This window comes from Saprolegnia parasitica (assembly GCF_000151545.1).
Source record: "Saprolegnia parasitica CBS 223.65 unplaced genomic scaffold supercont2.123, whole genome shotgun sequence".
Classification (NCBI taxonomy): domain Eukaryota; phylum Oomycota; class Saprolegniomycetes; order Saprolegniales; family Saprolegniaceae; genus Saprolegnia; species Saprolegnia parasitica.
Genome location: NW_012156517.1, coordinates 70,356 through 84,423, shown reverse-complemented (window position 1 = coordinate 84,423; position 14,068 = coordinate 70,356). Strand labels below are relative to the sequence as shown.

Genomic DNA, 14,068 nt, shown 5'->3' with positions numbered 1-14,068 from the left:
TTCGATGCCGGCCGAGACCATGTTGTTGCCGGCCATGAGCCCCGTGCCGCGCGTCCAGCCAATGACCGCGCCGCCGATGCTCACGTAGTCTTCCCAGCCTTCCGAGTGCCACTTGTTCATGAGCGCTTCGAGGCCGAGCTTGGCTTCGGCGTAGAGGCCGTCGCCGCCCATCGTGCCGTGGTTGGGCGAGAGCGGCAGCAGCGCGAGGCACGGCCGCGTCTCGACCTTGCCCGCCCGCTTGGCCTCGATGATGTGGCCGAGGAGGCGGTACGTGTTGGTGAGCATGATGCGGTGCGCGAGCTCGCTCTTCGAGTCAATGTCGGCGAGCGTCGGGCCCACGACCGAGATCGCACCAAACGGAATCACAAAGTCGAGGTCCAGATGCAGCGTATTGTACACGTGGTTGATGAGCGCGGCGACGTCCTTGGCCGACGCTTGGTTGAACGGGAGGAGGATGAGGCGCGACCCGCGCGACCCGTGGTTCTCGTACACGGAGCGGAAAAACTTGGTCGAGCGCGACGAGAAGCTGCTCGTCGTGCAGATGACCGTCGCACCGCCTTCGAGGAGCGCCTTGACGACCTCGATCGCGATCGAGTCCTTGCCGCAGCCGGTCACGAGCGCGTTCTTGCCAACAAACGAGACCCCCGCCGACGCAATGTCGTGCATGCTCAGAAGGAACTCGCGCGTGAGCGCCTCGTCGAGCACGCGGTTCGTCGGGTCGACGTGGTCGGGCGTGCGCACGTGCACGTACGGCAGCACGGTCGTCGCCGCCGACGCCTTGGCCTTCTTCGTCTTGCGCGAGACGGCCTGGAGACCGCGGAGCTTGGCGCCAGCGATGCGCGACCCGCGCTTGGCGTAGCGTTTCTTCGTCTTGACGGGCTCGCTGCAGACGCTGTTCGGGTCCGAGTGCGCGCCGCCGTCTTCCGTGAGGTCGGCCATCTCGAGGCCGCGGACGACGTTGACGGTCGCATGGCCGCCACCCAGAGGCGACGCCAACCGATCGCCCTCGACGCGGTAGCTAAAGCCGCGCGCGAGTTCGTCCACATAGTCGACCGACGTGTTTCCGCGGGGCACTTCGGTGTACACGACGTTGCCGTTGGCTTCGATCACAACGTGCGGCTGAATCGGCTGGAGCAGCTGGAGGTGCACCGGGTCCCGCGCGAGCCACTTTTCGACTTCTTCGTTGAGCAACGCGATGGCTTGGGCGTACTCCGAGTGGCCGTCCGCGTCGTTCCGCGACGCAAAGTACTCGGTGGCCGCGAGGAGCTCGGGCGTCGCGCGGTTGCAAAGGAACGGCTTGAACCAGCCCTGGGGCTCGCCAATCTTGGCCAACTGCGCTGCGTCCGCATTGAAGAACGCCGACATCTCGGCAAAGAACGTGTCGCGGTCAAACGACTGGGTCACTGCCGGCGTCGGCTCCTTGGGCGACAGAAGCGACTTGTAGTAAAAGTCGAGCGCGTCCTGCATGACCCAGTTCCACGAGCTGTCGTAGACACGCACCTTGTTGGCGTCGAACTTGGGCTGGATGCCCTTCTCGTACGTCTCGCCCATCTCGGACACCCAGAGGTCGAGCGCGGCCTCGAGGTCGCGGCGCGCAACCTCCTCCGCACTCGTCTTCTTCAAGCTGTCGAGCGGGTCGAACGACATGAACGTCTGGAACGCACTGATCTGGTCGTGCAGCATCGTCTCCATGCGGCCTTCGAGCGCATTGAGCGCCGCCGACGAGACACCACCGCCGCCCATCATGGCCATCATGCCGCCACCGCCGACTGCGCCGCTTGCTTTCGACGCATACGGGATCGAAACACCAGCCACCGTCGCGTAGTCGTCGACGACCTTGTTGATCCACGCCTTGGCGTCCGCGTCCGTGCCGAAGCGCGCCTCGGGCACGTGCAGAAGCGCGTGAATGAGCGCAATTTCCGTGCGGCTGGGGCCGAGGAGGCGCTCGGCCGCCATGAACGACCGGAGCTGCGACGCCGAGAAGCCGCCGGGGAGCTTGGCCGAGAGCATCTTGGAGACCGTCGTCGTAAAGTACTTGCCGGGCTTGCTGTACCCTGCGAGCTTGGGCGCGAGGTCGCCGAGCTTCATTTCGGCCACGCCATCGACAGCGCCGCCAAACTCGACTTCCATTTCGGCCACGACTTCGTTCTGGACAGCACTCTTGCCGGCGGCGAGGTCGTGGACGCTCACCGCGTCCGTGATCTCGGCCAGCGACTTCTTGAACTTGTGCGCAAGGAAGACCTTGAGCGCGTACGCGGCCGTGATATCCGCCTCCGGCACCGGGTCGAGTGCGACCGGCGCACCCATCGACGGCAGCATCATCATACCCGCACCCGATGCCGGCGCGGATCCGCCCTTGGCGATCGAGACACCGGCAAACTTGGCGTAGTCGGCGACAACCGTGTCCAACCACGACTTGGCCGCGGCTTCATTGGCATGGCGCGACGCCGGCGGGAAGAGGAGCGAGTGCATGAGCACCGAGTCGATGCGACCCGCGCCGAGACCAAACGCAGACGCAAGGTACGACTTGACTTGCGAGAGGTTGAAGCCACCGGGCATCTGCTTGCGCACGTAGTCGGTCGTGAGCGCACCAAAGACCGCGCCAAACGCACTGTAGGCCTTGAACGACGTCGAGAGCACTGAGAGCGGCAGCTCGGGCACGCGGTCGACGCCGCCACCAAACTCCTTTTCGAGCTCGCCAACGACTTCGTTCTGCGCCGCCGACTTGCCGGCCGCGAGCGCGTGGATCGTCGTGTTGTCGTCAATCTCGGCCAACGCCTTCTTGAAGCGGTACGCCAAGAAGACACGAAGCACATGGTTGACGCTGATCGGAGCGTCCGAGACCGCGGCCGCCGCCACTGGAGCCGGCGCCGCGACGACCACCGGCGCCGCAACGACAACCGGTGCCGCCTTGACTTCTTCTTCGACTTGCTCGACGACCACGTCGTCTTGCGCCGGTGCAGCGCGGGCCGACGCCTGCGCCGACGCGTACTCGACCGCCGATGGGTGCTCCGACTCGGTTTCGTAGTAGATGACGTCGCGGTCCTTCCCGATGAAGAGAATGTCGCACTTGGCCGACGGGAACTTGCCGCTCGTCAGCGTCTTGGCCGCCATGCCCGTGAGCGTCGAGGACGGACCAATTTCGACAAACCGGCGCAGTCCGTGCTTGAAAAAGTACGCCTGCGTCTGAATCCACTGCACGGGCGACGCAAACTGGTACGCGAGCAGCTCAATCACGAGCGTGTGCACGAGCTCGTCGTCGGGCGTCGCGCCCCAGTTGGCCAGAATCGGCGTCAGCGACGGCGACCCGGTCAGCGCGACGATCTCGGCCACGTACTCCTTCGTGCACGCAAACGGCTTGGCGACGAGGTTGGGCACATAATGGTGCTCGAGCAGCGCCTTGTTCTGGTACAAAATCTCCTTCTTGAGCTTCGGACGCAGCAGATTCCGGAACGCGGGCACGCCACCGAGCAGCTTCTTCGAGTGGAAGGGCACGTCAATGCCGAGCAGCGGGATCGTCGCCGTGCCGCGCTTGAGACCGAACGGCTTGCCCTTGGCGAGCGAGAGCTCCTTCTGCGCGCGCACGAGCGCCAGCGTCTCGGCCACGAGCGCCTCGGCACCGACCGCGTTGTAGATGGTCGGCTGCTCGCGGATGCGCGTCATGAGGCGTGAAGCACTTCGAGGTTCACGAGCTCGCCGGCGACGACGTACTGCGTGTCCTGCACGTTGTAGTTGACCACCTGGCAGAGCTCGCCGGACGCCTTTTCAATCACGTCCAGCAGCGTAAAGAGCGTCGTCTCGTCAAAGGCGCGGGAGCCAACGCGCGCCGGGTTGGCGGCGACCATGCCATAGTCCGAGAGGCCGTTCGCGTCGCGCTCGACTGCGTTCTGCATGACCATGCCGCGGAGGAAGACGACTTCGGCGAGGTCGGCGGTCGCAAGCACATCCGCAAACGAACTCAGCGCCGCGTACTCGCCGAGCGAATGGCCCGCAAAGTAGCACCCGTCGGCAATGACGCCATGCGCCTTCGCCTCCGTGTACGTGGCCTTCTCCATGAGCACGAGCGCCGGCTGGCTAAACTGCGTCGCAAAGAGGAGGCCCGTCGGCGCCGAGAACGTAAAGCTCTGCGTGTGCTGCGTGATCTCCGGGATGAGCGGGACGACCTCGTTGCCCTTCTCGCAGACGAGCGCCATGTAGTTTTGGCGGATCGCCATGCCTTTCCGGCCGCCAAAGTGGATCGTGAGGCTCTTCGGGTTGGTGCGCACAATGTCGAGGATCGAGAAGCCAAACTTGGCCATGAGGTGCTTGTCACCGGCGTCCCACACCTCCTTGACGACGGCCGACGCAGCGTACGCTTGCATGCCCATGCCGACCTCGGCCGAGCCCTGGCCCGTAAAGACGAACGCCGTGAGCGGCATTGGCACGGACGCGGTAGCACCAAGAACAGTCTCGCCACGCAAATTGGCCACGTTGACCGCGAGGAGCAAGTGGCCCTTCGAGACACCCGTCTGCGTCACCTGGAGGAAGAGCTCGTCGTCATTGGCGACCATGCCCTTGAACTCGGCGTGGTACGACGTGAGCTTGGTCACCTGGAACTGCGCCTCGAGCGCCTCCATGAGCATGTTGCGGACCTTGGTCGCGGTCCACATGCCGTGCATGATGGGCCGCGAGGCAGGCAGCCCCGCGAGCGCCGCCGCGTAGCCGCAGCGATGGATCGGGTTGAGATCGCGCGACGCCTGCGCATACGCCAGCGCGTGCGTCGGCACGTGAATCGCCAGCGGCGTCTCCAAGAGGTTGGCCGACGTCTTGGCCGGTGCCGCCGACGACACCCCCGCACGGTCCAAGTACGCGGCAATCGGGTCTTTGGCGACGCCCGTCTGCACGAGATAGACCGACGCAACGACCTCGTTGAGCGCGGGGCCGGTATATACCTTGCCCTGGACGTCGAGCGACGCGAGCGATGACACGCCGTCAGCAAACACGTACGACGCGTGGAGGTCGAAGCGCAGCGTGTCCCCACGACGAAGCGTCTTGCCCTCCGAGAGCTTGAACCACGGCTTGTCGGTGAGGACGGCGATCGCCGCCTTGTCGGCCAAATGCACGTTGCCCGTCAATGGCTTCTTCTCAAACGTGTGCGCGTGGTCTTCAAACTTGCCGCGGATGAGAAACTCGCTCGTGACACGGACAAAGTCGGCGCCGTTGACGGCGACCGCCACGACACCCGTCACGACCTTCCCGGACGGCGTGTTGCGCATGGCCGTGACGTAGCCCGTCGACGCGACGACGTCATTGGCGCGGAAGACTGCGTCGCCCTTCGTGACCACGTCGTACGCGTGGCTGAGATGCACGAGGCGGAGGAGGTCGCCTTGGATCTCGGTCGCAAAGACGGACGCGATCAGAGGCTGCCAGCCCGCGACCGTGCTAAAGTCGACCGGCGCGGTGTCGCCGACAAGACCCAGCGACGTGTTGTAGTCGGCGATGTCGGCGGCCGTGACAGTGAACGTCGCCTTGTGCGTCGCGTGGATGCTCTGGCCGAGCGCCGCCTTGCAGTCGCTGAGCGAGTTGCCGAGCCAGTGCTGCGCGTAGAACGCCTTGATGTTGTCTTCGCAGACGCGCGTACGCAAGTGAATCGGCGAGATCGCAATCGTCGGCTTGTAGTCGTACAACCGGTCGAGCGACACGACCGTCGCCGTCCACTCGCGCGTCGACGGGCGCATGAGGTTGACGCGGAGCGTAATGACATTTGCCGCACACGAGAGCTCGACGACCGGCGCCGCGTCGAGCACCGCCTTGTCGCGAATCCGCAACGCCACCGGCGCGTCCGACGCCAGTTCGAGCTCGACGACCTGGCCAAGCTTCGGCGCCACGATCGCAGCGATCGAGTTGGCCACCCACTTGCCGCTCGAGACGACGTGGTCGGCGGTCAAGAGCGCGTGCAGCCAGTTGCGGCTGCCCGAGACAAGGCGCGCGAGCTCATTGACGTGCGCCGCCGCGTCGACAGCCTCCGTGATGGTCTTGGTGACGATCTTCTCGGCGCGGGTCCAGCCCTCGACCGCAACATACGCGGCCGCCGACGTCGGCACCTTGGGAAAGTTCTTGGCCACCATCGCCTCGACGACGCCGTTGCTCATGCCGTAGAGAATCTCGCCGACGGGCTCGTTCGCCTTGGTGATGTGGTGCACGGCGACGGGCCCCTGGAGGATCATGACGCGACCGGCGTCCTGGTCGACCACCGCCTCGAGGTCCTCCGAGTACCACAGCGAGTCCTTCTTGAACCACGTGACGAGCTCGCCGTCAATCACTGGGATAAAGTTGACCGGCTTGCCGCCAAACTTGCACAAATGCAAGAAGAAATCGACATCGTCGATCGAGAGGAGCGACGACGCCGAGGCCGGGTACGCCTGCTGGAACGCGACGAGCAGCGCCGACGGATTGCTCGCGAGCTGCTTCGCGCTCTGCACCACGAGCTTGGACGATGTCGTGGCGCGGCCAAGGAACCGCTGCTCCGCACGCTGCAAGAACGAGAAGACGCGCGTCATGAACGTCACGTCGATCCAGCGCGACGGCACGTACATGAGGCTCACCATGCGCTGGAGCACCTCGAGGTACGTCATGCCCTCGAGGTCGACGACGTCGCCGTTGGCCTTGCGACCAAAGTACGGCTTCTGGAAGTCGGCGTTGATGCGCGCAATGATCGCCGCCTTGTCCGAGAGGATCGCCTGCGTCGCGTCCTTCATCGGCAGGCTAAAGTACTTGCGGTCAAAGTCGCGCCAGCACACCGCGCCGCGGTTCTCAATCTTGTGGATCGGTTCGCCGAGCTCCGACTTGAGCGTAATGACGCCGCCCGCCGACCCTTCGTAGGCCACCTCCCAGTCGGCTTCGTTGGCGATACCAGGCGTCGAGACGAGGAGCGCCTTGACCGCCTCGGCCGTCGCGGCCTCCTTGGCCACCATGACGCGCGACGCAACAAGGATGCCGTCGCACGGCATCTTGACATCGGCCACCGCGACGCTCCAGTCGCCCGTGAGGTACGGGTATGACTGCGCCGCCGAGCCAAAGCCCGAGCCGACGACAAGAAGCACGTTGGAATGGCGGCGGATCTCGGCGTACGTCGCGAGCAGCGGCGTGTGAAAGTCCTCAAAACTGTGGTGGCCGCCCGCACGGCCGCCAGTCCACTGCACGACGATCGTCGCCGCCGGGTGGCGCGCCGCGATCGTGAGCACTTCGCGGATCGACGCGATCGAGCTCGGCTTGAAACTAATGACCTTGATGTCGACCGAGAGGAGCTCGTGGAGAACGTGATCGGCCTTCTCGGGCGTCGGGATACCCGCGGCGACCGTCACGCCTTCGATCGGGATGCCGTCGAGACGCATCTTCTTGATCATCGGGAACTGGAACGCCCACTGCTTGGCGTTCAAGTAGAGCAAGTTGAGGTAGATGCCGTTGCCCGGTGTAAGGCGCGAAACGAGGTCGTTCACCTTGGCCTCAAAGAGTCGTCGGGCGCGGAAGCCCGCCGCACGCGAGCTCGCCAATGTAGCCGCTCTCGAGCGCCGCGGCCACAAGCGGCACGCCGTTGTAGCTCGTCGTCGGCGTCATGCCGCCAATCCAGATCGGCTGGCGACCCAGGCGGTCCGTGTACGCGTTCTGAAGGATCGTCTTGCCCGACTCGGACGTCGCGAGGCGCGGGCCATACGTGGCTTCCCACGACGAGCGCAAGAGAGCCGACGCGGGCTTCTCAAGGTACGCGAGGCCTGGCACGGTCGCTGACCCCTTGTGCGCGTGCGTCGGGACGAGCACGGTCACGCCGTGGCCTTCCAGAAACGGGGCCGTGAGCGGCGACGCGCCCCGCGCCGGACCAAAGTCGAGCACGTGCGTAAGGTTGCCCAGGCGCTGGAGAGCCGAGACGGTCGTCGGCCAAAGCGCGGCGTCCGAGAGCTGCATCGCGACCACGTCCGGGAGAACGTCCTTGGCGCCGTACGACTGCAAGTTGACGGCCGCCGCGTTCGTGCCAAGGACGGGAAACTGCAGCGCATCGCCAGCGATGGCGAGCTCGAGGCGGTTGAGCTCCTGCTGGATGAGCGCCTGCGCCGGCGTCAGAATCGTGTTGTGGAACGCGACCGAGACAGGTAGCGGGATCGTCGAGATCTGCGGCTTGCGCTGCGAGAACGGAACGCGGTTCTGCGCGTCGTCGCCGGCGCTCATCTTGTGTAGCGCCGCTTGGAGCAGCGCGAGCGCGTCCGGGTGGCCCGTCACGACGATCTTATCCTTGTCGTTGACGAGCGAGAGCTGGAGCGCGCGCGCGTCCTTCAAGCGCAGCTTGGCGTTCGTGCCGTCGACAATCTGCGTCAGCTTCTCGACCGGGAGGCCGCGCACGAGCAGCATGGGCGAGACGTCGCCGGCGTTCGAGACGTTGCCAAACGTCGCCTGCGCATGCACGCCGTGGAGAAACATGTAGCGCACAAACTGGAGGCCAAGCGACAGAAGCGAGTCGTGCGTCTTGGCCGCGGCCACGAGCACGGCCGTCACGACGCCCTGCGAGTGGCCCGTCCCGGCAACGATCTTCCGCAGAAACTGCTCGTGTGTCACGTGCGCGGCTTCGAGGAACGCGAGGTAGTTGGCAAACTGCGTGAGCATGATGAGCGGGTAGCTATAGGTCGCCGATGCGAGCGCCGCACTGGACGGGCGCGTCGTCGCGTCCGTCGCCCACAAGAACGGATGGATCGTGATGCCGAACGGCTTGGCCTCTTCGACGAGCGCGGCCTGCGCGGCTTCGATAAAGGACGCGGCCGCTGGGGACTTTTCGAGCAGGAGCGCGAGCTCGTCAATGTAGGCGTTGGCCTGGCCGCCAAAGGTCACGGCGAGCCGCGTCGCCGGCGAGGTCACAAGGGCCGGCGGCGTCATGGGCGTCGAGGTCGAGGTTGTCATCGAGGTCGTCGTCGAAGCCATGGTGTGTCTAGTCAGCGTCCGTGGTCAGGGGGCGCGCGCTAGACGAAGGAAATTGCAAAGTAAGAGCCACCACGGAGTCCGTTTTCCAGGATTTCCGACGCCCCGGGAAGTCGGACGCCGGCGTCTGATTGGTCCACATACAAACGTCAAGTGCAAGACCGGATGCGCCTCCTGCACCGCCCTGTAGCCTCTCTATTCGTATATTTTAGCGTGATGGTTTGTACAGAGGTATCGGATATTACAGGTCTCTGGAACACGGTTCTAGCCTCTGACGCGATCGAAAGGCCGTGTCTATACGTTCTGAGAGGTCCTCTTTGGACGCCCGATTACGAAGGCTTTGGGAGGGCTAGGGTGTTGATGCATCGAGTGGTGGTCATCGGTGCGGTGGCGATGACTTCAGCAAAGCGACCAATCACAAGACCGCATCTCTTTAGCGCCAATCAGATCGCGCTGTGAAATCGAACCGCACCGTCTGACGCGGGTGCGCACCTGGCGTCTGTCTCGCAACGTACGATGTACAGTGTATCTTCGCTTGATGTTTGTATGTGGTTGTACGTACTGTATGGTACGAGAGGGCGTCCCATGGATGCGACCTTGAGAAAGCCGCCAAGATTCTGGCGGACGCTATTGGTAATCACATGGCGGGGATGGGCAGATGGAGGACAATGGAGAATGTATACTGGCCGACCGGCAGCCTGCAGGAGGAAAGACGCCGATTACGTGCGATTGTCTTATTGGCCAACGTATAGGTAAACTATCGCGCGACGTGGGCCGTGCCATGCCATGACGCAGGATGCTGAGGGATCGTGTGGCTGGAATCTTTCCACGAATCTGGTCGTGTCGTCGTCATGGGGGCACGGAACGAGGTGGTCGAAAACGGTCCGGCGACACGTGTCCAATGACATCAAACTATGCATGGTCCACGGAGGTTTCGTACTGCGATCTGGTCTACCGTTGCGTGTTCTTGTTGTTGAGCGTTGAGGGTTGTTGGTCTATGCACGCGGAACGATGTGTTTATGGGACCCAAAACGCTTCGGACACGGTCGTTGGCAAGTGGCACCATGACGCGATGCCTCGTGGTAGATCGACCTTCTCAGCGTGCAACGTACGAGAAACCTGAGTAGTAGCGTGCTTGCCTTGCCCCCACGAGATCTTTCAAGCACGGGCGTCGTCGTCTTCAGAAGCATCGTCATGGAATTGGCCCGTAGCGTCACGGGCGGTCGCCATCAACATCGTCGAACACCTTGGTCGGACGACCGCATTTGTCGATTGTCAAAGATACTCGCAAGCGACGAGCACCGATGAACGACCATGTTTAGGAAAGTCGCAGCGTCGTGCATCGACCCCATTGCTTTTTTACGCTGTAGCAGCAACGCCGATCGACGTTGGCCGCTGAAGAGAGCGCAGGTCGCAAGCCCGCACGACGAGTTAGAGCTCGAGTTCGTATAGTCCATCGCTTCAACGATCCACGCCGCTTGGGCATTCGGTTCTTGTGGATTCCATGCCAAGAGCACGTGCAGCAGCATCGACTCGCTCGTTCAGACGGAAGTCCTCGTGACCTGGTCCCTATGAGGACCCGAGAGGGAAAGGAAATCCCCATGTAATGGATCGGAGACTGTGAACTTCGCTCGACGAAGCTGAGGGGCATTTGGAAAACAAACGACGACGCTTTCAGTGGCCACGACGTCCTCTCGACTAGTGTTTCCTCGGGGGTCGTCTTATGATCTTTTTGTTCGCCAAGACATGATGGACGGCAACGCAGCCGTGGAATCCCAGGTTGACGTTTGGCAAGCCTACACCAGTGAGCCTACACTGACGTGCTAGCTAATAGTGTCCCTGTAGCGATTCGAAAATGCTGCAACGAAAGAAGTCGTGCAGTGCTGCGGTGACCCATCGTTGCAGCGGAGTCGTGCTCCCTTCGGCTATACCAGGATCGTGACTACACGACACCACACATGCAAAGGAAGTGCTTGGCTGGTTGGCCTCCGAAAGGCGCCCGAACATGCAAGTATTCAACGAGTGAGGCCAAAGGGGTCGCTAGCAAGGCAGCGTGCCAGCGAGGAGGGTACATCCAGAACAATCACCGCACGCTGTGACACGTCACCCACGTCAGAGGGTCAGAGGGTCGGACAAATGCTCTTGCAATGCAGCTGCTTGCAGCAGAGGTCAAGGCATCATCACCTCTGCGGAGCGGTCGAGCCTGCTGGCTTCTGCTCGACCTCTGCGTCTCTGCCACAACTCAAGCAACGCACGTTCACATACTATAGTTAGTTGCTGTTGCAAGCAGACCATTTACTGCGCACGACTAAGAAGGACGCGACTAAATAGAAAAGCCGTGCGGCGCGGCTTTGGCTCCGTCTTTGAACTCGGGATATAAATTAGTGGGCGCCTCGAGGAGGCGGACGACGTCGCTGCGCTGGTCGTCCGAGAGGAAACCGAGGAGCTTGCGCACGAGCCGGTCGTCGGCGCCGAAATCGGTGCGAAACCACTTGCACGACAGCGGCAGTTGCAGCGACACACTGCCCACGACGACGCGCGCCTGCCAGTACGAAGACACGACCGAGTTGAGCTGGTCGTGCACACGAGTCGGTGCGTAGACCACGACCACCTTGTCGTCGCGATGGCTGCAGAGCGCCGCGCTGAGCCGAAAGTCGCGGTTGCTGCACGCGACCGCGCTGTACGCCGGCGGGTACGCGGCTTTCTGCGGCACAAACTCGAGGTACGGCGCATCCTCGACGGCGCATAGACCGCCGCGCAACATGACGTGCTCGAGCTCCGCGAGCGACAGCATGAGTTTCTGGACGCCGACCTCGTACATGACTTGGTGCATGCACACGCTCGTGGGCTCGGGGATCGCGAGGTGCAGATGCATGAGCAGCACTTGGTATGCGTTCAAGTAGAACGCAAGTTTGTGCTCGGAGGACTCGAGGAGGCTCAAGTCCACGCACCGGAGCTCTTGCACCGCAAGCTGGAAGGCGAGCTTGTGCGCCCGCGTGCGCGCACTCCAGACGCGTGCACCGGCGACGACGGCGGCCTCTGCCACAAGACACGGATCGACCGAGACGATGGTCGTCGCCACGTCGTAAGCGATCTTGCGCGAGTTGAGCACGAGGTACCCTTCGTACGTGAGTGCGTTGAACGGCGTCCACGCAGTCATCTGCAGCGCCGCGGCACATGTGCGCAGCGGACTCCGGTCGCAGAGGTCTTGGATCGCGACCTGCCACGAGAGAGGGTCCGGGACGTGCACGTACAGCACTTCGGTCCACGTATGGAGCTCGAGCACGAAGAGGTCGTTGAGGTAGCGACAGCCGACGTGCGTCATGTGGCTAATTGGCACCTTTCGGAGCGGCGACGACGCGTAGGTGCGGTAAAACTGCAGCGACGTCGACGTCAAGATGAGGTACTCTTGGCGCAAGCACGTGTCGCTCAGGATACGGTACCCGCTCCCTTCCTTGCAGACGTTCATACCGGCTCGTCGCCACGGCCAGAGGCTCACGCCGAGGGCCTTGTCCGAGTTGGCGGCCGCGAGCGTCATCGGGCTCGGCGTCGTGAGCCAGTGGTAGAGCTCGGCCTTGGCGGCTGCGGTGCCGCCGTACGCAATGCTCTGGAGGCGTCGACCTACCTCGAGCGCTTGGTCTTCAATCGCAGCGTACGCGTCCATGCGCGCGCGCGTCAGCAGCGGTGACGCGTCGTGGTTGGCAGCGAAGATGGCCAATACGGCCTCGGACGGCAAGATGACCGTGTAGACCTTGGAGTCGGCGAGGCGCACGCGCAGCACGTAGGCAAGATGGCGCATGTCCGTCGTCGCATCAAAGTACTCGAGCCACATCCACAGGTCAAACTCGACGCCCGCAAACGACGTGTCGTGCACCGGGCAGCAGTCGCCCGACGCTGGCGCTGCCTTCGGTGCCGGGCCGCGGGCAACGTCCCATGCAAAGCAGTACTCCTTGGTAATGTGCGCGACCTCGTTTGGCCGCGGCGTGTGCTCGTACATGCTGAGGCGCAGCGACATGTCGCCGAAAAAGTGCTGCAAGCCCACGTCATGGATGCCCGGAAGGTTCACGAGGTTCCACGACGGCAAGTCGACGTACATGGTGTGGAACTGGAACGAGTAGATCCTATCGGTGCGGAAGACCTCGTCGCCAACGGGCGTTGCCTTGCGCGCCTTCTGGTCTGCTGGCGACTCGCCCCAGCTGTCCATGCCAAGCTTTGGCGGCACGTCCTCGAGTGGCGTCGCCACGAGTTGATCTGCGCTCTGGTACAGCGGCAGTGCGACATGCGGTGACTCGATGTCATCGCCAAACGAGAAGTGAAGCTTGCCGATGAGTGTCTTGACCGACGCTATGATCATGCCCGCCCACGCCTTGGTCCACATGCTTAGCACCATCGTGCGTGGCAGCTCGCCGGCGAGGTACACGGTGCCTTTGGGCTCGCGCTTGAACTGGCCTTGGACCATGACCCACACACGTCGTTGCTTGCCTTCAAAGAGCGGGTCCCAGCGTGGATCGCCGCGCGGGTCGCGCAGCAAGACGTACGCCTTGCCGTGGAAGAGCGGTGTCTCGATCGGGATTGGCAGCTGCGTGTTAAAGTCGATCGACGACACCGGGTTGAGCGCATCGCGAAGCGTGAGCCCGCAGCCAAAGATGTCGTTGGCGTGCTGACCATCGACCATCGGTTCCATACGGTCGTGGTCCGACGCATTGGCAAGCTTGCTGCTCGTCGGTGTTCCACCATGAAGCTTGCGCATGTGTCGTAGCCAGAGCGCGGCCACAAACATGATTGAGCCGACCATGCAAGTCGCCTGCGTCGTGCTCCATAGCAGAGAGGGTGCAAGGCCCATCGTGTCCGAGCTGCTCATGGTGATTCGAATTTGTGAATGAAATGGGATCAAAGCCAGCCCAAAATGGAACCAAGTTCAAGGTACCTTTTGATTGGTCAAAAGGCGAGCATGCGCCAGTCGCAGTGACCAATCCGCGTCGTCGTCGACGTTTCAGCGATCTCCGACGCGCGGTTTAAACAGATTGCAGAAATTTAATAGCCAACCATACAAACGCAGGTGATAGCAGATGCTTTTTGCAATGAATTGTTGGCTGGTCACAGCGTTTTACGACAATCCACGACC

The 14,068-nt window shown here is 63.0% G+C and overlaps 2 protein-coding genes across 2 annotated transcripts in view; both read right to left on the bottom strand.

Annotated features, from left to right (window-relative positions):
- Nucleotides 1–8,946, bottom strand: part of SPRG_21373 (hypothetical protein) — a gene marked incomplete at both ends in the record, with an annotated part of 11,793 nt that extends 2,847 nt beyond the window's left edge. The window contains 3 exons of the mRNA XM_012353435.1: nt 19–3,642; nt 3,678–7,579; nt 7,623–8,946. Coding sequence (XP_012208825.1) covers nt 19–3,642; nt 3,678–7,579; nt 7,623–8,946 — 8,850 coding nt within the window. The remainder of the gene's footprint in view (nt 1–18; nt 3,643–3,677; nt 7,580–7,622) is intronic.
- A 2,252-nt stretch (nt 8,947–11,198) lies between these two features.
- SPRG_14006 (hypothetical protein) lies at nt 11,199–13,810 on the bottom strand. The gene has a single exon (XM_012353424.1). The coding sequence runs from the start codon at nt 13,802–13,804 to the stop codon at nt 11,267–11,269; it is 2,538 nt and encodes an 845-aa protein (XP_012208814.1). The 5' UTR covers nt 13,805–13,810; the 3' UTR covers nt 11,199–11,266.
- Between the last annotated feature and the right edge of the window lie 258 nt (nt 13,811–14,068).